At 42.6% G+C, this 26,549-nt stretch overlaps 1 protein-coding gene across 2 annotated transcripts; it reads right to left on the bottom strand.

Annotated features, from left to right (window-relative positions):
• Positions 1-160: 160 nt before the first annotated feature.
• lipeb (lipase, hormone-sensitive b) lies at positions 161-26,549 on the bottom strand. 2 transcript variants are annotated; one of them, XM_062399916.1, is made up of 13 exons: positions 26,412-26,549; positions 17,387-17,628; positions 16,240-16,524; positions 15,472-15,562; positions 14,203-14,348; positions 13,623-13,808; positions 12,604-12,756; positions 9,690-9,834; positions 8,419-8,646; positions 7,311-7,496; positions 5,786-5,967; positions 4,824-5,090; positions 161-4,203 (listed from the first exon to the last, which is right to left on the bottom strand). In XM_062399916.1, the coding sequence occupies exons 1-13, from the start codon at positions 26,497-26,499 to the stop codon at positions 3,799-3,801; spliced, it is 2,604 nt and encodes an 867-aa protein (XP_062255900.1). In that variant the 5' UTR covers positions 26,500-26,549; the 3' UTR covers positions 161-3,798. The 2 variants fall into 2 exon arrangements, with proteins under 2 accessions (XP_062255900.1, XP_062255901.1); XM_062399917.1 differs by lacking the exon at positions 26,412-26,549 and adding an exon at positions 22,009-25,585.

Raw genomic sequence — 26,549 nt, 5'->3', positions numbered from 1 at the left:
AACAAAAGCTTGCCTTATTTATTTACCTTTACGAATCTCAGTATATCAAGAGAAATTCAGAAGTTTGTATAAATAACAATGACGAATATCTGCTCATATAGATCCAGTTATTGCTGTAAAGAAAAGTCAAATTCATGAGTTGTGACACAACAGCTTGTTCATGGGAGAATATATTTATTTAGATAAAAATCAACAGAGGGAGAATCAAGCCTACTAATGGCTCAGACAAACACTGGTATGAAATCTGCAAAGAAAATGCAGTCCAAAAAAAAAAAAAAACAATAAATCTGCAATCAACCTGATCAACAAATCTGAAAGTAAAAAGATCTACATTGATCATATAATATACATTCTTTTTTTTTCACAGGTTTGCACTTGTGTTTTCAATAAATGAAAATAAAAAAAGTACAAAATAAACTCTATAACAACTTAGGTTCCAGTCTATGGCTTGTTTTTTTGAAAGCATAATCTTGTTATAAGTAAGCATTGCATTTTACAGTGCAGAGCAATTTGCATATGGGCAGCAGTTAGATGATGGCATCGACTAGCACCTGCATTTAAATACCAGTGAACAGCAAGGACAGAACATAACACGAGTTACAAGATCTTTGGTTCTGCCCGAAACGAACCCGAAATGAAACTTATCTTATTGAATTGAGGGTTTGTCATTAGGAAACATTTCTGAGAAGTGGTCGAGGTCATCTGTAAAAATAATCAAGCTTCGAGGAATCTTGTTAAATCTACAACAGGACATGATATGTAAGTTGCTAAATATGACGTTTAAACTTGAGGTGATTCAAACACATTGTATAACAAGAAACAACCAATCAACATGAAAAGTAGAGTGGTGCTGGTGTGCAGCTGTGAATGTTGACCTACAGGTTGAACCAACCAGTTCAAGGTTGCAGCAGCGTTGCCTTTTTCATTGCACTTCATTGAAAATCAACTCTGGGCAAAGAAAATCTCTGGTCAGAGCAGCTTTCCAAGAGTAAAAAACAACAACAGTAGAGGTATACAGTACAAATCGAAACACTGAAACTAGCTGGGTACTAACAGGGAGGATTTGGGATTGTAAAGATGCCCTGTGCATTATTCTCACACAGACTGTGAAGCAGCAACACTGATTGAAACAGGACTGAATCAGACATTTCAGCTCGTAGTGGCTGGCAGCACGTGAGCACCAGCGGAGCCACAATCATGTCTGGGATGGGAGAACTAAATGAATCGCTGACGAACTCTTCAGTCCATAAACTGCCACAAGGGCTCTGGTCCGTCAGCGACACGCAGCTTAGCCCAACGCATTTTAAGGAGTCACATGAAGGTCAAAACACAGACAGTGAATTCATTTGACACAAATTTCGTTTCTTCGTATATAAAAAGTGCTGATGATCGATCAAACCTGCTCGTCCCTCCATATGTGCTGGATCTTTCAGTTCAGTCTATTTACTTAAATCACAAACTGAACCTGCTGTGCCAGAGGTCCGACTCCTCCAAACAACCCTAGATGATTTATTCAGGTAACAGTCTCGTCTGTGAGGGGCCATTTCCAAACGACACAAACAAAGAGGACGTGCCCGAGTGTGAGCTCACGTTTCTACAGAGACTAATTCGCTTGTGCCGACTTCACTCGAGCCGCCCTCACAGGAACCAAGCAAAGGAGGGAAAAACAGAATAATGAAAACGACGTGTTTACAAGTTTAAGCTTAAATACACTTTGTGGATTGCCAGAGCAAACTACTGCGAAAGTGCAGAGCGAGCATGAACCGCAGCTCGCGAAGCAAACTTCAGCCCAGCTCATCTGAGAGAATGAGTGTATTGCTTTCTTCCTCTTCACGGCCCTGGTTCTCTGCATCAATCTGACTAAAAATATTGCGGTAAGTACTCGGAGCTGACAGAACTGAGCAGGGCCTAATCCTGTAGCATGACTTTGCTGCTGAAAACCCTGCTCTTCTACAGGAGGGAGGATTTTGTACCCGAGAGCTCTGGCTAAATCCTATTCATCACACAGCATCTCTCTCCACAGACCTGGCAACCCCAGCCCCGTCACCACGCAAGGGCAGGACAGTGCCAGCATTGTTGGCATCTATATTTAGTTGGACCCGATAGAGGGATTGACCCTGCGAAGGACATTTTAGTGCACTTCAAAGGGCTTGAGTGGCATCTCGCTCTGAGGAGAGTCCTTGGGTTATTGAAAACAAAGTCAATCCCAAATGCGATGGTGGAAAGCAGAGAAGAGAGTCTGGACCTCCACTGGCAGCACCTTCAGCTGACCAGACACAACGTATGTGGCATTTACACAGCACGCTAACAATCTCTTTCCCTCGGTCAGTGTCCGGGAGCGTTCCCTAGAAGCATCTGATCTGTGGAAAGCGGTTGTCAGGCAGGAAATCCTGGAGAGAAGTGCTACTTCGCCACAGTGCATACGGTGCAGAAAAGTATTGAGTAATAACATCTGGAGAGGAACAGGAACAACCTGGGAGAAAAGTCAGTGCAGTGAGGTTTACAATATGTATTGGTGGCTGAGGGCTGAGCTTTTTTCACTGCCCACCTCCCTCCCTCACTTCAGTTCTGCAGAGAGCAGATCGAGCAGCCGCCTTCAAAAATAAAAATAAAAACATTTAGCCTCTTTCAGGCAGCTCACAGCAGTGATTGCGGATGAGGGTCTTTAAAGATTCCCATAGATGTGACCCAAGTTTTTAAGCCTGACTTGTGTTCTTAAAAAGATGCATCGCCACAAGTCCCACCATGGCAATCAAAAAAATGCAGTATTTGCATGAATAATATCAGCACGACAAAAAGCACCAGGCAGCATCTAGATTGGGGACTGATGTGGAATATTCTACATGTGCTCTATACCATCAGTATGCATTAATGATAACAAGGTACGAGTTGAACTGGACAGTCCCGGGATGTCGGAGCAGCAGTGGCTAAAGAGGCAGAGGTAAATATCAAACACATTAAACGATGTGGAATAAACAGCATAAGATTATATCAAACAAACAATATAACGCACAATTCAACATGTGAACCCGTCAGGATTCTGATTATACTGCAATACAAAAAAAGATATAAATAACAAAAGTAAAACTACTGCATTAGGGTTAATAATATGATTTAAAACTGCACCAGAATCTAAAGATGCAGGTAGATCAATTCCTCCAGTTTGGGGCTTTTCTTGTTACATTTTACCTTTTTAATTCTATTTGAGAGAGAGTGTGCAGAGTTGTTATCCCAATCGGCTGCCAAACCGACGTAATGAGGAACACAGCAGAGACTTATTAAGTGTGAGTTAGAGTGGCCGCCTAAAGGACAGGTGGCCATTTTTTACAGCGATGACTCTATACAGGAGCACATCGTGCGCCCACCACCGTCTGATTAGGGCCTGAAATGACTGCGTCGGCCTGGATGATTCACCCGTTCAGGCTTCGTCTCAAGAATCTTCCGCGCTTCTTTAAGCCCGAGCTGCCTGACAGCAGCTCGTAATTATGTGTGCTACATGTGTGGGTGAGCGCTGCTCTTTGATCTAAGTGGCTTTTAAATCACCATTAGGGATTCTTTAACAGGAGTGTCTTTAGTGGGCGTGTTCATTGTTTTTGTCTGCCAGATTTGCGTTGATGCACAGACAAGTGGCAGAGGAGGATTTCTGTGTTGAAAACCGGACAGTCTCCTTCACTACCCACTTCCCTCTTTTCTTGTTCGTAGAATAATTTCTCTCTCGTCCTTTTAGGCACTGCACTGCCTACATTGGTCTGACTTTCATTTATTCTTTCTTCCTGTTTTTTTTGTATCTATCCTTATTTAAGCCCCAATACCGCCAGCATCAGTGCCATTCTGAGCTGCCACTGTAACTAAGCCCTCCCCATCAGCAATTTTGACCCCACGCCCGACATCCTGCTCCTCCTCCTTGATGGGGCCAGCAAAGAGAGAGGCGCCTTCCCCAGAAGAGGCCGACACATCCCTATCGGTCCGCTCCAGCTTTCGGTGCTTGCGAGGCTCGGGGGGGGTGTCCTTCTGGGTGAAGACGGCGCGGATACGCTCCACACAGACGTTGGCTGCCTCTCTTGTCTCCTTGGAGAGCTGCGATAGGCTGAGGAAGCCGTGGGGGAGGTCGTCCACCACACACAGAGTGACGGGCCGGTCCAGGTTCCTCAAACGCTTGGCAAACATCACAGAGTCATCCAGCATGGGGTCTAATGCACAAGCCTGAGAGGGGCAGAGGGAGAGTAAGAGGAGTTGAGGGGGAGGGAAGGGGCACAAATGGTTAAAATCAAATTAGGATTCACTTGAGACGTGTCAAGAATCTTAATGAGGGGATGAAGAAAAGGAAGCCAAGCGTCCTACTCTCTTTTGTCCCCACTGTTTTGACACTCTTGCTGACTCACTCTAGCCACTTTACAATCAGAACCTCATTTTCATATTAACTCAACCTAATCCATCTCCCCCATCACACTCCATCTCACTGACAATGTTTGCAGTGAGTAGTCCTGAGTGCTCCGTCTGTATCTCTAAACATCTTGAAGTGGCTTCGTTTTGCCTCTCAAACACCTTCTCCTCCTCATCGTGATTAACACTCCTGATCCTGCTCTACTCATGTATCGTATCTGCAAAGTTTGAAACCTGTTTCAGTGACCAAATAAAACAAACAATCAGCCTGCTCACAGAAGAAAAAAACGAGTTGCAGGGACCAAAAAGCTTGTTGCTGCACTGACTGACAGCTTATGTAACATTCAAGCTCAGTGATGTACCCTAAGCTAGTGTATTGTCATATTTAACGGGATGAATAACCTGTTTCTCTACATTATTCCAATGGAATTTCTTCTTACCACGATATGTACAGGTGGCAGGCCTGTCAACATGCTATCAGGGGCCAGAAGAGGCGAGCAGTAAGGATCCTTGACCACCGGAGAACTATTCAACTTCATCTCAGCCAGCTGCTCTGAACGCAGAGGTTCGAACCCCAGGGGGAACTCCCTGGGGTACCCCGGCTCTGATCCCTCCTCTCCAGCAGGTGGTGGTATGGCCACTGAAGACAGGTCAGTTGACATTGAGGGATCCAGATCCTTGCAGAGGAAGAAATTCACCTCTTCTGGCTACATGTCAGAGGGAATGAGGAATTAATCAAGTGGAGTTGGACAGCACTGAATGGTCAAGGTAGAATGTAAAGTATCGGAAATAAGAAATTATAGGAAATATGGCATAAAATATTTGACAGGCAAACTTGGTTATATATATATATATATACACACACACACACTTGCAACACTTTGTCCTTGTGAAAATCGAATAACCTTGGCTCAGCGCCTGAGAGTCTTGGCTGAACAATCCCCATTTCAAGGAGGAAAAGCATATTTAAAATCTTACGTCACCCCTGCTTGCTATTTATCCCAAGCCAGCCACTAATCTAGTCTGCCTGTATAAAAATACATGCAAGGATAATCTGCAATGCCCTGCCAGTACCTGCACAAGCTAAACCTGCAGGGTAAAAAGCATTGTTCGATACAGGGCCAAAAATATGTCTCTGCTGACAAAATATCTGACTCTTTAATAGCGTTTGTTAAATCATTTTAAGGCAAGATGTATGAAAGCAGAGAAACTGATTATAGTTAAGAGGCTGGTTTTCATGAGCATCATCATCAAATTCCAGATCAAGATCAATTTAATCACAGGTTAAACTCCGACTAACAACTCAAGTCTCCCTTTAAGTTAGCAAATTAACTTCCTCTGGATAAGAGCATCAAGTGAGAGCAAGCTAATCTCACTGTAAACATGCTTAACCCAAACGTACCGTGCGCTCAGACAGCAGTGGTGCGCTGTGCAAAGTGGAGCTGCTGTGAGATCCCAAGTCCTGGCATGTCTGGCTCTTCACAGATAATTTCCTGGTGAGGATCTCTGAGGGTCCTGAGGCCACAGGGGGGTCGGCGTGAGGGGAAGAGATGGACGCCTCTGAAATGCTCTTCCTCACTGCATCTGTGACACAGTGAGAGGGAAGAGAGAGGGAGGGTTAAGTTTCCGAGAGAAAAAGACAACGAGAATGTTTATAAGAAAAAAGAACAACAGCCTTCTAAATTATAAAATGTATGAAGGATTGAGAGGTCACTCTAATTTACTCAGGGCCAAGAGCAGCTGGAGGACACAGCAAATGAAATACACAATCACTTTTACTTATTCTAGTGTTTCCACTTATAGTATGTCCTCTGGTTGACAGCCAACAGTTAAAAGCCTAAAATGCAAATTGTAATACATCAGGAAGAAGAGCAGAGAAGTGGGTGGAGGAACTTCAAATAATGCTGTCATGGTGATATCATCCGCCCGCCCTGAGCCTTCAAACCACAGCTGTAGGAGTCGTCATGGCTGGTGTCCTCACAAAGGGCTTCCAATCTCCCATCCCTTTAATAATGAACCATCTCAGCACCCTGATGGCCGTTTAATAATGTACACCCACCAATGACATTCTCATTAGTTTGGGACTCGCAGCTGTGGGGGTGTCACCTGGCAAAGCGGACACCAGGGAAATTACAATCTGCAACCAGATTTAAGGTGCCGACAGTTAACAATTACTGTCAAAGCCCTGCTGCTCCAAACAGGTGAATTGATATGAATGGAACAGCCGGAGCGTTATGCAACTCGCTGGGATAAAGTGATACATGTTGAGCTGAACACGGAACAAAGGGGATCCATTTCAATGGCCTCCTCCATATGGGGTTTATATGAAGTTGGAGGGAGTTGAAGTTGTTGAAGTGATATTTAAATAAATGAACACAATGAAAACTGGAGCCCAACAGATGCATCATCAGGGCGATGAAAATCTGCTGATATGAGGCTTTAACAGACATAACAGATGCAGAAAAGATGAGTATTATATTCGCGCTTCCTGTTAAAAATATGTTTTTACTTGATTCAAGTTCTATATATTTTGTTGTATTTATTTATAATCATTTATTACAAAGTGTATGTACTGTTAAATATCAACCATTAGTTACAGTTACTTGTCATAATAGTAATTAGGAATAATTGCCTATTTTTATATGCATCTAGAGATTGTAATCTTTTACCCCCTTATATTTGAATCGCCCCCTTAAATTCATATTGGTAGAGCTCTATTGAAAACATTGGCGGGCCCACACTCCCCCTCACTGAGATCTGATCTGTGTCTAGATATGATCAATGACATAAGCAGATAGCCTCTATAGACAACTTGAACACAATTGCTATCTGGCAAAACACACAAATACCACCCACACCTCATTCAAAAGGTCCTGGCTGACTGCATATGAAAGCACAAAAACATCCATGCACAGCGGGTGGTTTACCAGTGGCTCCTGGTGGCGCCTCTGCAGCTGTGCTGGGAGGAGCTGGGGCTCTGTTGTGATCCAGCAGAGAGTGGATCCAGTTGGAGGCCCCCTGTCGGAAATCTCGCAGCATCAGCGCCGTGTCCCTCCTCACCAGGCTCAGTGTGCTCACTTTCTCTACCTGCTTCTCAGTCTCTGGCTTGTCGCCTGGAAGAGGAGAGAGAGAGAGATGTGCAACAGAGATGTGAAATCAATAATCAGAAAAGTATAATAGCAGTGTAAAGATAACGGTGTGTGTGTGTGTGTGTTTGTAATGAAAGTGAGGAGAACATATTAAGTATTTTAGTTTGTGTGTTAAAAGGAGACTCAGGAAAGACGATATCTGTGTCAGAATTTTGAAGAGTTGCCATATTCCTGTCGTCCTCTTAAGTTCTCCTTTATGAGACAAGGTTAGTCAAGTGACTCGCAACAGTTGTATCTGCCTATTACACGCATCAACGGCAGCAACAAGAAAAACAAACAATAGAGCAATAAAGTGCTGAATTGTTATTGTTGGGGAAGGTTTGTCAGACAAAAGATACTTTCTTCTGAAGGAATTTTATGGTCCTGAAAGCTTGATATGTCTTATATACAACTTTTTGATTAAATATGTATTATACTATATAAATTATCGATTACAAAATGAGTGAAACAGTATGATTAAATAGTTCAGAGTAGCTTTATGTTTAATACTGCTTTAGCGCTGCACTCTTATTAACTCAATTAATGGGCAATGGAGAACTGATCTTCTTACTCCATCTTAATTATTCCAATAGCTTTACTGATTTGGTCATTTATTGAGTAAACGTATTGAGATAATGTCTTTTACATCAGTACAAATTGAATACGTATATTTTAGCAAAGATATTACTTACTATTAATGCTACACAAATATTTAGCATAGTTATTAACAAGCCAACAATTAGTCTGAATCATCATGCTCAGAGCATATTTGATGCAGCAGAGACAAGTGCTGCGAAGTAAGAAAACAGAGGAAAATCTAAAACTGAATTCCCAACTTCATTAGACAAAAAAGAAACCTGGCTTGTTTTTGTTTTTTTTAAAAACACACACAAACACACATTCCTACCTGCGTAGGCACTGAGACACCTGGAGAGCACACTGAGTGGAAGCAGGGGATCCATCAGTGAAAGCAGACGGGAGGGAGATGCGTAGGCAGTCAGCAGGGTAGCTGGGTAGGCTGCCATGATGCCATCTGGCATTCGAACACCAAAGGCAGCCGCTCGCATCGACATAGTCAGACACAAATTGCCTCCTGCACTATCCCCAGCCAGACACACTTTCTCTCCAGTCCATCCTGCAGAGATAAAAATGGGAAGCTGAGCAAAGAGCTGAAGAGCAAAACGGAAGGAAACAAAAGGGAATTCAGGCGGAAAAAAATTGATATTGAGCATGAAATGTATGTGAAATCTATTAAGGTGCAAAACAACTGACAGGTATCAAAAAGCAGGATCTCTTTTCTGCACCATAACACAGATGAATATGTGGCTGTTGCTGAGGGGGTGTTGTCTCACTGACTGCCTCATGACTACGATATTGTTGTACTACAACATTAACATATTGCACTACAGTCACTGTTAATTTGACACAGTGTGCTTCAGCGATCAGATTTCGCCAAAACCGACCAGATGTCTTTAGTTTCCTGCCTGAATATTGAGCATCGCAGTCTGGTACAAATTGTACCAAAATCTTGTACCAAAATCTGCAGTCTGGTACAAATTGTACCAGACTGCAGAGCAACGGGCACATTCAGAGCAAGACTTCGCACTGAAGCCCGATTACTTTCAAAGTGATGAATGATTAAGGGAATTGGACACTGGAATAGGTTTGTTTTTTTACTCCTCTGTTGTGCCTAATAAACAACTTGACTTTCTTTCATGTGCCCAACGCAGCGGTATTTAATTAAAATTCAAAGTCCACTCAGGGAGGTTTACAAATATCCCTGTACTCTAATAGTAAATGAATGTAATGTTAAAGTATTACATTTCAATTTAAGATTATCTTTTATTAACTACAGCACATTTCACATGGGAGGATTTATGAAAAATGCATATGGTCTGTGTGTGCCAGGACCCTAAACAAGGCAAGAAATAGAAACTGATAAAATAGAAATACTTCATTCTCAATTATTCATCTGCTATAGGTCTAAGTTTGTTTATGAATGTGTCTGAGTCGAGATCTGAAACGCAATCTGTACATTAGTGCCCTTAGACCTTTTGTACAGTATTTCCTATGCATATACATTTCCTATGACTATAACAAGTAAACAGTGAGTGTTATGGGGAGATAAAAGCCAGCATAGGAACAATGTATAAACAAGGCTGTGAGATGTGTACGTACCCAGTAGGTGGTGATTTTTCAGAGCCCAGCAGTATGAATAGAAGCACTCCTCCAAGGCCCTCGGGAAGGGGGCCTCAGGGGCCAGGGAGTAGTCAATTGACAAGATGGGTACACCAAGGTCCTGGGACCAACTCTTCAGATAGGGCTGCACAAGACAAGAGGAGGGTGCATTTATCACATTGTGTTGTTAAGTTTATGAGAAACAAAAAGCAGCCACAATAAACCACAGAGACAGGGAGACCAAGAGAAAGTTTGGTGGTACGGATAAGAAGAATAAAAAGATATGAAGATTATATGTCCCTCTGATGTCATCTGTTTGCTTTCTAGTTTATCGTCTAGACAAAAGGGAAAATCAGGATTGAGCTCACGGTCACCTCTGTTTCACCTCTCCTCCTTTGGTGGTTAACAAAAGGTGTAAGAGTAAAAAAGTAAAAGACAGACAAGGGGATAGTGTGGATTAACAGTGATATTCAACAGTTGAACAAAAGTGTTCACTGTCAGAATACTGAGTGTGTGTCTTTTTCTCTGTGTTGCTACAGTCAGGTTAGGTTTGTACTATTCTTACACCAAACTGAGGCAAGTTCTTTGCCCCACAACTGCATCGCTGTGACCTTGAAATCTGAGAAAGGCATCAAAACTTATATCAAAATATTCCTCCGGCAAAAATTCCATCTCTCCTCCTCTGTCTCTCCCATTACCTCTTTTTGACAGGTTATGACAAGGCTGACAGTGGAAGCGACAGCTCTCCATTCACAATGCGGGGAAAAGCACAGTGCAAGTTTGTGCATGACGCATCACCGACCAGTGATTCATTATGAAAAAATAAAAAACAACAGCTTCAGCAGTCAGCTGTGCTGTCTTAAAGCACCACCTGTCACAATAAATCTTATAGTGAGACTTGCTGACAAGCCAGTGTATGCATACAGTTCAAGCACTGTTAAGGTCAGGAAGTGTGTGTTTGTGCAAATCAGTAAAGGTTCTACTTAGGTGTGTGTGTGTGTGTGTGTGTGTGTGTGTGTGTGTGTTGTGTGGGTGTGAACAACAGCCATTGTTGCAGAGTGTCAATATGCGAGTACATGGGCAGGCCAGACAGTTTATTGTCAGTCTACATAAAAATAGCAAAGCATTTGTAACAAATGGCCCAGCCGGCAGACAAGAGGTACATGTGTGTGTGTGTGTGTGTGTTTGTTGGGCTTTGACCAAGGCTGCTTAATTTTGTATGACTTAGGAAACTCTTCTTATACACACTTGCATCATATTCACCAGGTACATACACACAATTTAAAAGGGTTGTGGATCTGTTCTCGAAGCAAGAATTAATGGGAGCTGCAGTCATACTCATTCTAAGGTAGTCGGGAAGAGCAGTTAATCAGTAAGCTTTTACCTCCTCTGTCCAAACACTTTGTGTGTGTATGTGAGTGTGTGTGGTCCGTGCACACACCGCTAAATTCAGAGATGCCAGGACATTAATTCCTGAGATCTTAGTATTATTCGGCAGCCAGAATACAAAAGACTCCTGGAGCTGAAGTCAAACCCTCCATCTTGCCCAGAGGACAGGAGAGATAGGATCAGGGAAGGGATAAGGGATATGAGAAGTACAGGAGACAACATTGGCCTCTGCCCTCCGAGAAACTTTCTCTTTGTCTGTCCTCTCTTCCTTGGCCTTGCCTGAGGGATTAAGCGAGCAGAAGGCACCCAGTAAACCAGGAGGCAGGAAAGTACTTGTCGCCCAAATAAGACAGGAAGAGGATGTGGAAAAGAACACTGAGAGAACAAAGGGGATTATGTGAGAGTTAGAAAGTGTGAGACTGAGGATGTACAAAAAAAGGAGAGCCTAGAAGAAGAAGGGACTGGGATAGTCTGACAAGTTTTGCATTAGTGTACAGGGTAATCTTTCTCTGTAGGGTTGTACAGGTCTCCGTTAATTCAACATGACAGCCCCGCTCGCCCCCTTCTCTGATTGCTCCCTCACATCCTCTGGTTGCTATGCAGCCACAGATCAAGGATGCCCATGTCCTTGATGATTTCACAGAGGCCTGTCTTGAAGTGCCTATAGGTAGCCTGGAGCCACATAAAGATTGCACATAGCCACATCACTGTGAGTAAATCAAAATAGACATGTTGATCACTTCCAGAGGCCACTACTTTATAGTCATTGATGTAAACTATTGATTAAAGTGGTTTACAAGACAGCTTTGTTTTACAAAGTAATTACAGGAAAGTGTTCAATCACAGTGATCTAGAAATTAGACCATGGACATGGGTTTAGCTGTTTAGAAAGTAAAAAGAGGAGTGAGGATAAAGTGAGTGACAGGAAGCAACAATTCATGGGAAAGAGACGAGCCAACTTTTTGTGCAATTCACCGGCGAAGAGGGCGAGGAAGGAGGTCAAAGTGTGTGTATTCATTTTTCAGGGATTAATTACATATAATTGGCTTAAGGGCTCATTACGTATCACACTATTGACAGAGGAGGAGACTCTAAATGGAACCCCCCTGCTCCTCCGCTGTCAACTAACGTCTGTCTCCTCATCACTTTAATGAGCTGAGGCTCAATTACAATTTGCATGAGACAGTCAGAATGTGAAGTATGGAAGGGATGAGGTGGGGAAATGGATGGCGGCTGAGGAGATCCTGACTTAAAGTTACACAGTTGTGTGATGTAAAGGTTGCAGTGATGTGGCTATGAGGTTTCCAATGATACATTAAACCTCTGTGTTCAGCATTTTACCAAATATTCCATCATAAATATCACAAATTAGTTAAATACTGTCAGATACAGCAGTGACTCACAACACTACATATACAAACATGTGAATAGTGTTTTTGGAGTTACAATTTCCTGGATTTGGAGTCAGAGCTTAAGAAACTCCAAAAGAAGCTGAGCTAGATCAAGTTGGAGAGCTCCAATTTACCTCATGGGACTTGGATGTCTGGGCCACAAAGCCTCCCCCATGGAAGTGGATTAGCAAGCAAGGAGAAGGGGGGAGTCGCTTGGCCTTCAACCCCAGCGACAGAGAGATGGAGCCTCCCTCAGAGCGTGAGAGAGCTAGCAGGGCTTCACTGTCCTGGAAAAAGTGAGACAGAAAGGAATTATTTCAAAAGATGAACTTACAGACAAACAATCATGGCCTATCGTTTGGATCAATATTTAAAGAAACATCAAATGATGACATATCGTGACATTTGCCTCGTTCTGAGGTACCGTCTGCAAACAAAAGCTTTTTTCATTCATAGTATATTTTATTGACAGGGGTCCTGTGGGAGAGTGATTAAAAGGCTGTTCTGCAGCAGCTTGCTGTCAGCCCTTCCTGCACCTGCATGAATGCAAGCTAATTCCCATTCATTAACAGAAACAAGGAGGGAGGGAGGCTTTGGCTAAGAGGAAGGGATTCTGCTGATGCAAACATTAAAAAGGACACTGTTGTTTTGCTCGAGCAAGATCAATGGCTGAAAGCATTTGCTGATAACACGTCTGGTTACGCACCAGTCTACAAGGGAAGGAGAATGAGCTCAGATGGAGAAACGGAGTCTCTCAAGAGAATTAGGGTGAGAGTAGGAAACCTGACACTGATACCTATGAAGGAGGAATTGGGAGAGCGATAATGAAGAGGATTAAATCCATGGGGACACTTTAAAGCTGTCGTTTACTTGAGCAGCTCAGAGAAATACGGGACATGTTAAAATACTTTTAAATAATTTTAAGAATTTGTATCACTGGAATAGGCAAGGTCGTTAAGGCCCAGTGGAGTAAATTTGACACAAACTAGGTCACGCAACAAATACTTCACACTGGCAACAAGGATGTAGTGAGACACATATGCAGCAAAGAGAAAAACTAGAACAGTTTTGCATTAAGTTTGACAGTGTGAAACTTTATTTATTGTATTTTCTTCTACAACTCCGGAGAGTAAACTGAATAATGATGAAGTACCTGTCCTTCACGCAGGTCATAAGAGATGAGCCTCATCTGAACCGGAGCAGTGCCAATGTGCGCAGACGGTGGAGAAATAGTTACAGATGCACTGGGGTTGGCCGCCAAGGGAAGGTCAAAGGGCAGAGGGGGCACAGAAAGCGGCCGGTTCACCTTAACTTGAGTGGATGTCATACTGGCCAAACTCTGTAGGGAGAACGGTGATGAGGAAAAAGAGAGAGCAAGACAAAGAGATGAAGACAGAGAGAGAAAGACACAGAGGCAGAGAGAGTACAAGTTACAGAGCGAGTCAGGTCACTGGAGAGAAAGAGAAACCAGATGAATAAATCATGAACCCCATTGAATAAATTGAATTTCACTCTATTATAACTAACAGCCTGTAGGCCAAAATGCATAATGATGGAAAGGTATTTCCTACTAGAGGGAAGTCAAATATCCCTGATACCATTTTAAATTAGAAACTGGTCAATGGACTTATCTGTGCACATGGGTTAGCAATTCCAACATGGCTATAGTACAGATGTTTTAGGAGTGCATTTGTCTGTATGCGTGTTGAAAGACACATTAACAGTCCACTCACCGACGGGAGTTCAGTCTCAGTAATGTTCCAGAAGCTCTTCCAAAAGTGGACGTCCAGGTTCTGGGTGATGCGTTCAAATTCCGCCCCTCTCAACTCAGGGTCAATGGCGTACTTCCCTGAGGTAAAGAGCGAGCTGGCTGCCACCCCTGGTGGATGGAGGAGGGATGACAAAATGAGGAGGGTGTAAAATGTGTACGAGTCACCAGAGACCGGGTGAGACAAGAAAAGAAATGAGAGTAGAGTTCAGAGAAAAGAGCAAGTGTATGATTGAGGAGGTGGTGAAAACGCCAAAGTGGTCTGCAAAGACAAAGACTGCAGCTCAAGACAATGGGTATGAGAACAGAGAGAAACAGTAGGAGGGAGGGCAGGAATGATGGAAAATTAGAATTGCTAGTACATTTAAAAGGAAGGGAAGCTGAAAGGCTGGAGGAAAGGAAGAAAAGCTGGACAAAAGAAGAGCTTAACAATGCTAAAACACAGCAAACGTCAAAGGTCGACAGGGTGAATTCGCTATTATGTCGTCACAGCTCTTACGTTTTCGCCACGGGATATTTCCAATCTACTGTGCAACAGTCATCAATTGACCAAAGGCACTTTGTGGCATTAAAACCAATTCAACCCTACTTTTAATTCAAGGGGTCAGGGATGGGCACTAAGGAAAATTAAAGGATGTTAACTTTTATGTAACTCAAGCTTCAATCTTTTAGCTGAAATACAGCTAATGAAGCTAACAGATCAATGTGCAAGACTAATAGGGGTAACAGGAGCTGTGGAATAAAAGCTGCTTGCTCATATCATCACGTAGCCTCTAAGTTCACTACAGAGGACTATGAAGAAAGGACAGCGGGTTCCAGTACACTCACCATAAGGTGCAATACCTCCTGCCTCCACTGTGATGCAGCAGAGAGCACAACAAATCCATAAGAGATGAACGATTCATTTTTCAATGTTAAATATTTACGTGTGTGTGTCTGTGCATGTGGTGCAAATGTGTATATGATTGCGAATGTTCTTCTTTCTCAGCCTCTGCGCATAACTGCGCCGATGTTCAAAGCATTTTGAAATATAGACGAAACACACCAGCTAGCCTTCAAGATTCCAAAGGATAAAAGAGACTCTACAATCCAAACACACAACATCAAAAAGGTACACAGTCAGGGGCCAAGGAGCAATGTAAGAGAGGCGTGGGGATGGATGAGTACGATGACTGAATGACAACGAAGTGGCTGGATGATGAGAGAGTGCAGCTGCAGACATGATTATGCTGACCTATTCCTGACTGATGGCGCTTGTAGTTCTCTCCAAAGGCCACAAGGCCGATAGCAATGGTCTGGAGGCAGGGTCGGATGGATGGAGTAAACTGGTGAAATGGACAGAAAAAAAACAATGAAATACTTTGAATTCTAATCTATCAACCAAATTCACTCAATACGAATAAGACATATATTGCCTGTAATTGAAACAGCAATCATTCAACCAGAAACAGGTTGAAGATCAATAATAAGAATATCAGATGAATCTTAGACATTATGAATTGATGCAGACAGGTTTCATCATTTATTCACCTCTGTCCACTGAGGGTTGAGCCTCTGTAGTTAAGATGAATGAAGAACAGAGGCCATGGCTCTAAAGAGGAGCATGTCCTCCAAACTCCTTTTACTTACTCCATTTAACTTGCAGGTTTAAGTAGCAGGGGTCTTTTTGAAGCCCTCAATTCTTTTCCTGGCTTTTACAAATGTATACATCTGCCAGCACTGCTTACTGCTCATGGTGAATCACTATTATTCTAAGAAGTCAGCCGACCAATGTGAGTACTACCTCTAATGTCAACAGGTCACATCACACCCTTTATGGTAGGAAATAAACCTTCTTCTGACTCTTTATCTACAGTGGCTTCTTTTATTTCCATAGGCCTACATTTGCATCACATGAAGCCACTAAGCATGCAATGCTAAAACTTCTAACCTCCCCATTCCTCTTCCTTTCTTTATTTCCTCTATGCGACTACCTGTTGCTATGCCAAACCGCTCATCTCACCTGAAAGCCCAGACATCGGCCATAGAAGCAGCCCTTATGCATAGAGGCGTACTCGCGAACAAAGCTCTCGCTGAGGCCACTTTCGTCCTGGAAAAACAGGTTGCCAAAGCTGTTGTCATGTAGCATGCGCTGAGCCAAGTAGAGCAGGGCACGCAGCTGACATAGGGCGCTGCAGTACGCCTCCATCTCTCCTGCATTGTGCGCTACTCGGAAAAAGATGCTGCGGCGATTGGCTGAGATGTAGCGCCCCTTGTGGATGATGTGGAGGATGCAGCAACGCACCACCTACAATAGTAAAGAGAACGTGACTTAAAGAGAGTTTTGATGTGTTAAGATGCAACATTTTAAATCAACAATTTCAAAACAAGCTACCATCTCCTTCATTTAAAATACTGACAAATAAGGCAAAGCCAGTTCAAATAAATAGGCAAATTGAGATAAACAAGCCATATAATATTTACAAAATACTATGTGTACCGATATGCATCTTTGACAAATGCATTGTGCACTTTATAAAAAAATTATTTATATCATTTGCAACTATAATAATGAAAATCTTAATTAGCTAATTGTGCAATCATTAAAGAGGCATGTCCTGTGGGTCTACTTGTATTATAAATAAGATTAGGGTGGTAAGCTTGAGGGGGGGGAAACACCACATGCAACAGCAGGCCGGAGAGCGAGCATGTGAAAAGTTGGCTGCTCCACTCGGGTGTTACGGATTACACAGAGTAGCACTATGAGGGTGAGAAGGATTAAGAATGTGGAAATCGAGAGGCTAAAAAACAGAGCAGGATTCATTTGCTGCTCTGTGAGACTCGTCCAGTGGTGGTGGGCTCCAGCCACTGAAGGTCATGATGTTTTATCAATAGGAGTAGAAGATAAGTACAGTAGGTACAGTAGTGATAGATATTCTGTTGCTGGAGGAATTTATCTAACCTGATTTCCAACATAAAATCAAACTGTGAAATTAATGGACTGACCTTGAACAAAGCGATTTCAAGGCAAAGAGATGCTAGTGGGTAGTTTCTCAGTGTGGGGAGTATATTGCTAAGAATGTATTGCGCAATCTGGGCTCATAATTCTCAGGGCTAGACACATCATGACTCATGCACACACAGAGAGCTCAAAACACCCCACAGCCTACCTTGACCAGTGAACGATAGCCGTTAGCAGGTATGTGTGGGTCAAAATCAAAATGATGGTAAACTAAAGCGAAGCCAGAGATGACCGGCTCCAGACTGCGAGCGTGCTCCTGGATCAGGTTCATCGTATCCACTAGTCGCCGCGCCGCATCGCCCTGCGCTCCCTTGGCTCCTCCCGAGAAGAAAGTGGCATTTTCTTCGCACACGCTGTACAGGGCCACGAACACTGCCTTGGTGTCCATGACTAGGAGCCGTGAGGGAACAAATAGGGTGAAACAGAAAAACACATTAGCTTCATGTCAGTGGGATGCATTTACATAATAAGTTCATTAATACGATTATTAAGTATTCCATTAGAGAAACACTTTTCACCAGGGCGAATGATAGCTGACAGAGGGGCTCGATCCAAACACCCCGCTGCTTATCATGCTCCTAATTACACCACCCATCTCGCCCCCATAGTAAGCATTCATCAAATCAAAGAAACTGTATCATGCTGCACTTCATAGAACTGGATTGTCAAAATGGTATCCGGTTCTGCAGACAAAGAAAGAAGCGGCCTGATTTCTATTCAGCATCCCTCCCGTAACTGTAATGAGCATGTAGACACTGTAGAGAAAGGGATATCAATGGATACGGCCAACACAATGTTCTCCTATTAACTAATCCCCCATAGCCTGGCATATGAAAGCTCACTTGCTGAAACGTGTTAAGCAAGCCTTGAAATTAAATGATGTAAATCCAAGCTAAGCAGCAAGACTCCACAGAGATCTAGGCAGACATGCATGGAACACGAGGAGAAAGGCAGGGCCCTTTGCTAACGTCATGCTGCTGGGAACAAACGCAGATTAGTCATGCACTGACAAAAACACATATTCACACTCACATAAGAGTCCCGAAGGGAGGTATACAACTGACAACACACAGCTGAGTGTGTTTATCGAGTGTGCTCATATCTCTGCCCTAACATAGCATAACAATGATCCAGCACCATGTCCCTGCTGGATTCCCCCCGGTGGATCAAGCTCATCTGTCGAGTCACCTGAGACCTCATTTTCCACAACACCTCCCTCTGGGGAATTGGCTGGTGCTATATGTACAGGCTTACTGGCACAGTGAGACACAGAGGGCAGAGGCGAAGGAACAACAGACACACAGAGACTAAAACAAAGTGGCAGAGGACTACAGTGTCTCCCAACTAGACTTTAACCTAGTGAAAGAAACCAGACATTTAACTGTTGGTTCTTTTCTGACCGAAAACAACATCTTTCCACCAAGCTTCATGGTAATCTGTCCAGGTGTTTGTGTAATCCTGTGTCTGTAATTAACAAACAGGCCGAAAAACAACATAATCTCTTGAATGGAATAATTAAACCTCTCATAAGAATCATATTTCTTAAAGTTTTGCTATAATTGTTATTATTGTTTCGTGGAACGACCAATCGACAATGAAACTCAAAGAAACACTCTGCTGTTATGTGATGAAAAGCTAAATAACATAAGCCCTCCTTGGAATTTGCTAACATCCGTCCTCAAACTTTTGTTCGTAAAACTTCATCTCAGGCTACAGCAACAAGGGAATATGGGGGCAAAAAAAGCAAGGCAATTATTTTATACATCCCTAAGGCAACATCTCAAAATGTGGTGCTGACGTTGCCAATGCATACTGCAAAGACAATAGATTCTTCCCAAGTGAAATATTGTTCTGAGAGTTATAGAAATAATGGAGCCCTAATCGCACAATTATTCTGCTATAGCCTGCCATTCAGGAAGAGTAATAGGAGAAGCAATTTCAGTTTGCTGGGAGGATCACAAGCCTGATATCTGAGAGGAGACATTTATCAGCCAGATGACTTCACTCACACACACACAAAAAATGTCCTCACATATATCCTCACTAATATATATGCCTTAAACCGGTCCTCACGGAGATAGAAGTATAGACACAACACAGAAAGAAAAGTGAGGGAGAGAATAAAAAAAAATCTCAGTAGTCATTGCTCATTTTCGAATTTTTCAGTTTCGTATTCTCTCTCACTCCTTCGCTTTCAGGCACAATTTTTCATTAAGGAAGCAAATTTGTCTCAATCTAAAAACTTAGCTGAATCTGTCACTGACGTTTCCAGGAAAATAAACTCCACACTGTCCCTTTGGCACTACTCCTGCCTTTGATTATGCAAACAAATAATTTTGAACACAACAAGAGCAGTTCTGATAAAAGCATCTGTAAAGCATCCGATATGGTTGAAAATGCCGAGACGGGCATCAGCTTTAAAAAGTCTTTAAAATCATATTAGTTTCACATATAGCTTATTTTATATATGCACTTATTTAGGTTTCTGTGTTTATTTCTTTCACATGCGAAATTGTTATCTCCACACACTGAAACTTTTGTGTGTATGTTACGTGTGTGTGAGATGTTGTCAATGTCCTATTGAATTTAGGGGGAATTCCTTGGCCCTATGGAGACAGACTGAATCTGTGGAGCTAATCGAGCACACTACATAAAGCAGCAGTACACAGTGTGGCGAGCAGCCACAGTCTAATTTGTCCTGTCACAGTTACATTATGAGCCAAAATGTTTTTACACTTGGAGACAGTTACAGTATCAGTGTCTATCCAAATGCCATTAAGTTCATTCAGCAGCTTGGGGCAAAGTGTTCCATCAGTTCAACTATGTGAAAGGAATATCAGATATAAGAATGTCTTGTGACTTCAAGGAAAAGTCAGCAGTAAAACATACTTTACATTCAGCCTCTTCAAATCATATTAGGGTTGTAATCTACAAATAGCCTCTCTCTCTTACATACGTCATCTATCTTAGAGAAACTTCCATCAGACAAATTAGGCTGTGCAGGATTGTGAAAAATAATGTTTATCTGTTTGATTGGATGGATGTTAGCAAGGTGTCTACAGCTATAAATTAAATCTATAGGCACACCAGCCAATTCGTCATTTAAAAAAAGTTAATTAAATACAACTACAGCAGTTGTACACTACATACACAGCATGTATAATATGCATAGAAGATTTAAATTAAAAAAATCCACAGTAAAATATGACTTAAACTCAACCATAGTGGGTAGCTCTGACAATGTAAGATCCTTGGAAGATTACTCCAGGAATAAGGGGCATCATATTTAAAAGCTTTTCTTGCCTGGTTAGATCTCACTCTGGGGACCAACATTTGTAGAATATCAGGTTTAACAGAGTCTTAAGGAAGGCTGAGGTGCAGCAGGGGTGAAGGAACAGGGAGAAAAATATCATACAGATCAATGACGAAAACATAAAGCAAAGAAAACAAAGCTGGGATAGTTGCTGCATCTCAGACTAGTCATAGAACCAGGGGATTTCACACATAATGTAATTGTTCTGTGCTGGACAACACATGAAGCAGATATTTAATGTGACTCATCACATTTGCATAAAACTGGAATCACCTCAAGAAACATACAAGTAAAATCTAATATTCATCTGTTTGCATTAGAAAAAAAAAAAATCACACCGGTGTGGCCTCGGGGGCCACAGTGGTCGAGCAGTTACAGGAACGCCCTGCTAAAGGACCAGCTATAGCAGTCAAATCAGATTGGGCGAGGAGCCAGAATTAAAATTACATTGCTTAATTAGAGCAGGGGGAACAACTCTCTGAGCCCAGCAAGCCAATAGAAGTTATGTTGACAGAGTAGGCAAGGTGGGAACTTTATGAACTCACAGATCAGCGCAAGCTGGTCTAAAACTTGTGACAATGAAGCATACACTCACACATTACACTCATTTCCATCTGCGGGGAGCGAATCATATGCAAATATAATGCAAATGAAACACCGTTGTGTGAACCAGTACATCCTCAGAGCTTAAACATGTAAGAGTTCCCCTTTGTCTAACATGAGAAAACAGATCAGCCTCAAACAGAGAAACATTAACGCTGCCACTGCATCTAAAGCAGAACATGCTAATAAACCACTATGGGGGTCACTGAAAGCAAAATGCAAGTCACGTACTTATTTCTCACCCGCACCTTTTCTGCATCAGCTAATGTTGTTCATATCCAAAGACAAATGTCATACATATACTAAAGGTGCATTAAGATTCAATGTTTTAACAGGGAAGGGTAATTTTAAATATAATTTTCAATGGGGAAAAAAGTGTGTGACGCATTTCATTTTTACAAATCAATTGCAGCTCCTCCAATTTGGATATTGCATTTAAATAATATTTTGATCTATGTTTGCCTGTTTGTGTCACAAATTCTTATATAAAAGATAAAGAAATATGTTTTTTGCCTCATTGTACATTTGTCTACAACTGTAACAAGTTTCTGCATCATCCCTTCCTGCTTTTGAGGAAAAAAGTGGTCACTGTGAGCCCACTGCAACCATTAAGCTGCACCTGGTCTCTCCACATTAAAGATGGATGAGAAGGGGTATTAATAAGTCATGTACAACAACCAACACCAGCGACAGCACAGACATGACGGCTCCTGCGGGGCCCACAAACTGGGTGAATTAAGCGTTTGAATCAAACTTCCTTCAGGCTGCTTCTGGCATTTAGCATGCAAGTGATGGTATATATACTTTCTACTAAAAAGCTAGCAGAGAAAAAGCAAAAAGGAAAAGTGTTTTACCAGCTTCTGAGTTCAAGTCTCTGTCCGTGTCTGTCTCCTCTCTTCCACGTAAACAATGAGAGCATGGAGAAAAAGAGACAAAATGAGAGAAAGGGCGGGACGGATGACAGAGATGATCTTTTTCCAATTGGTTTTGTTCTCCCCCTCGCTGTCCGTCAGTGTAGCTCTTCCCCTCTGTCTGTCAGCCTCTGTGTGTCAACCTTGCCATAACCGATTCTACTAAGAGTTAATGTGTCTTTCCTCTCCCTCTCATCCCTCCCATGCGTCTTTTAAGAGCACTGCAAGGCCAACGACAACCCGAGCCGGGTTGACTTCTCCCTGTGACCATGTGCTATTTCGCTATTGGCTGTTCAGCCAGCAACTCCCTGTGACTTTCGCCCTTATGGGCAGACTACAGCAGACATTGACAGAAACATAAACATGAGATTATGAGATGATAACAGGGTCATCACTGTAGGGGTTTCCCTTCCAATGCTCAAATGTACATTTGCTTTTCACACATAATAGCAGTCAGGTCATCATCATTCATTATCATTGTAATTATCAATCAATTTATTGATTAAAAGTTGAAAAAACAAAAGGAAAATATCTGCGTAAAACACATAGAAGACAAAGAGGAACATGTCAAGAGAGTTTGTGGTGATAAGAGATTAGGACGGTGTCAGGGTACTGTAAACATGATCACCTGATCTCCGTAGCAGAGTTAATATGTCTCTTCCTGCCTCTGTCTGCTGGACCCGGCTGCTCCACCTCTCACCTAAATAATATGGAGGATTTGTTGCTGTCATTACGTGTCTGTGCAGATAACCTCCCGCTGCGTTGTGCATGCGTTAGAGGCAAACTCCAGGTAAACTCTGTAGCCAATTCTCCGCACTTTAACCGTAGATCTGAAAACGGCTTAATAAGTGCCTTAGTTGGACTTTTTTGTGTTTAACTGAATTGATGTAAAACCTCCTTTTGTTCGTTAATGCAGCAGAAATGTATTTTGTATGCCAACTATTGAGAAATACAAATTTTTGGCAATGACTGCAGAACATGGACAACATGTTCTCACCCAAAATAGAGCAAAATATGCCCTTGGTTCAGACTTGGCTGATATCACAGCCCCATTACTGGAGGAACAACAGCATTCACAAAAATAGTAGGTAACCAAGACAGACCTAGGAGACACAATGAGTCACACCCCTATGGCCCTGATTAAACATTGGGTTGTTTCTGTGGTGTAGTTTTGTTGTTATTAACAAACCAATGTTGCCATTTTTAAGAAAGTTTGGTTTTTGGTTTGGATGCCACTTCAAGTCCTGATGTCTCAAACACATCTCACAAAGATGGTTGTATTTTTAACAACATAAAAACAATATGAGAAGCTTTTTTCTGTGACCTACATCAAGAAAGATATCTCCAGTTAAAGTCAAAGTCCCACTTAAAAATTCAAACTTTGTCAGCCCATATCTTCCTTACTAGGATCCAAACCACATACAACTTGGGCTGCATAGGTTTCTCAAATGACCAAACTCACACACCCAGGCCTATAATTGTCGTAATGAGTGAAGTGTAGCTTTTATTCCACAAAAGAGATCTTGTCAAGTCACGACAGGAAAGGCACAGGCTCTCTGTCTCACTGCCACGGCTATTGATCGGAACTCCAATCAATGGTTATCATTATCAGTAACACCTCTGCTTTTCCTGCAATGACAGAAAAGGTCAGCTGTGACAGCGTTTTCTCGTCTCTATCCATAGCAGTGCAGACTTTATGCTCCTGAAAGGTTAAAATAGTTCATCCAAACCCTACAGACCTGTTCTGTCATTCCTAACTCTTTCCACTGCATAGTGAAGTAGGCCCGAAATGTGAGAACTGTTATCACTCCTGGTGTATCTGCATCACTTTATGTGAAAATTGATGCAAACAAACTATAGTTATTTTTCTGGAAAAACAGGCATATAGTTCTAGACAAACTTACTAGATCTACGTTTAATATACTTTTTAACATTGGTTTGGCTAACTGTTTTTACTTTGCCAGATATCTGATACTCTACAAATGCCATGTCTATAGGATACAGGCTTTATTAGCAAATAGTGAGCAGTGGGCAGCGCACGAGAGAGAGGAAGTGGCAGCAGCAGGGGCTCTGTCATGTTTTGGTTTGGAGGCTTTGACCCTTCTCCCAGTCCGAGCACAACAAGGCCAACCTGAACAACAGGAAACCAGCAACAATGGGCCTCTGCTCTCTCATCGCCAGGACACATTAGGCTTCCCTTCAGTTTTTAAATGCCACATGTTTAATGGAAAATACATTTGAAGTCTTGGTTCTGACTCTAACCGAGCATGTAAGGAACCTCACACAACCACTGGGATTATATATATATGCCAATCTCATTATAGCCTAAGGCTATTATAAACACACCATTCAAAAATAGGAAGCTAAAAATACTTTAATTAGTGCAGTAAACACACAATGTATGCTATGTTGTAAGTGTTCGTACAAAAAGGAAGCCTTTTAGAAGAAGTGATCCTTTGGGACTGGATGGATTGTTCCAGATTAAAGTGTGACAGCGGCCTAGTTTACAGGAGAATGGAGCAACAGAGGGAGTTCTTTAAGTCCTGACCGCAGATCCACACAGTGCCTGCAGGCAGCGTCCTGTCAGGTCCGATACCTTCTTTCACAAAGTGCCGATTTGTCATAACATAGTCCAGCCTTAAGGGGTTGTACATATTTGCATTGGCAACAGGATTTGGTTGTTTCTTGAAGACATCTCTCCTCCAAACGGCTTCTTTCGTTCTAACCTATACTAGATACACTAGAACCTCAAATGATTGTTATCTATCTTAAAAGTTGTTCTGTTTAAAATGCAGGATGTCAACTATTGGGTCTTTGGGTTTCCTAGAGTCATGGTGTGGCTGGCTGTTGATGCAATAGACTGTATATAAATAGATGGAGGACATGACGGCTCCTCAAAAGTGAAGCCAAAGCATTTTGATGACTGACAGCTGGGACTGAATCGCAATTTGTCATGGTCTTGATACCACGACTCCAATACAACTGCACAGACTCTAAACCCTCAATTGGCCGACGATGGTAAAGTATTGTTTCTGATATATTTTTGGCTTCATTTCTGGGTAGTGGGAGGAAGGGAAGATGCATCTTCCATCTTTATGATCAGTCTATGGTTACGGGGGTAGGCGGGTGATGGTTATTGCAGTTGACCACATCCCTGGTTGCTCTAGTTGCGTAGGGTTTGATATCCCTTCCTGCTCAGTGTCAAACAATGACACTGACCTCCAGACAGAATATCTCTCTTCAGCAACAGCAGTCACATGTTTTAAACACATTTAGATATGTTCATACCATCACCACTCTCACCTCTCACATGTTCACTAATTCAGCTCAAAGTGTCTCTTGTCTTTGCCCTATCTGTTCTTGGTTATTATACTTTGCACTGTAATTTGTACAGTTTATACCTTATACTGATTGTTGTCTGTTACGTGTGAGTGCACCTGTGGAATAGTGTTGAACTCTGTAATCTCCATACTGAGAATGTAAGTGATCTATCTATCTACTGGAAGATAAAGGCAAAATAGCAATCCATCTACCTACCTATCTATCTATATGAAGATATACACAAAATAAGAAGCTATGAATTGACCTATATAATGGCGCCAATGACCCCCCCATCCCAGACAAAAAATAAACTACAAAACACAAACACACAATCTCTGTAGTTTTGAGAACCCTCATTGGCACAATAACCTGAATCTAACCCGTTAAAGAGCCCATTGACTTTATGAGGATCAGTCACAATGTCCTCTGCGTCATGGTTCATCAAAAATTGTCCCCCATGACTATAGAAGTTATACAAAGACATGTACACACAAACACACACACACACACCGGTTGATCTAGCTGCACCCCCCCCCCCCCCCCCGGTTTCCGTTTCGTACCTGTTCAGGTGGCTCCTGTCACTGTCCGCAGCTGAGAGCAGAGACACGGAGCGGGAAGAGTCAACACAGAAAACAACATGTGTGTGTGTGTGTGTGACTGTAGTTTACATCTTCTACATCACTTCTACATCAGAGCTACACGCGCACACAAACACGTCAGGTCGCGCGCACAAACATATATACACAGTGACTGGCGGATGCTCGTCACTGCCGGTGGGGAAAGTGGGGGGGGGAGGGGGTGGTGGACTTCTTTCGGGTCTTTTTCTCGGTTCATCCTCGCTTTGAACAACCATGACAACCATGTGACCCAACGGCGGACGCACAGCCAGCGGCTCGACTCCCGCCGCTTGTCTTCTGCTACAGATGCTAACGAAGCTGCTAACGGTTCGAGTTCGGGGGGGGGGGTAGGCAGTTTCAAAATGGAGACGTCCAAAGCGACGGAGGCAGAACACGAACCCAACTCACCCACTGGACCCTCCCTGTGTTTGGACGAGCGTCTTCCATTCACCCCCTTCTCCAGCCGACCCCCGCCGCCCTTCTTGCTCGACGCCATGTTCGCCCACTGCACAGACGGACGAGCACGCGCCGCCTCTCAAGTGTCCG

This window comes from Platichthys flesus, chromosome 11, assembly GCF_949316205.1.
Source record: "Platichthys flesus chromosome 11, fPlaFle2.1, whole genome shotgun sequence".
Taxonomy (NCBI): Eukaryota; Metazoa; Chordata; class Actinopteri; order Pleuronectiformes; family Pleuronectidae; genus Platichthys; species Platichthys flesus.
This window is presented reverse-complemented; position numbering and strand designations above follow the sequence as displayed.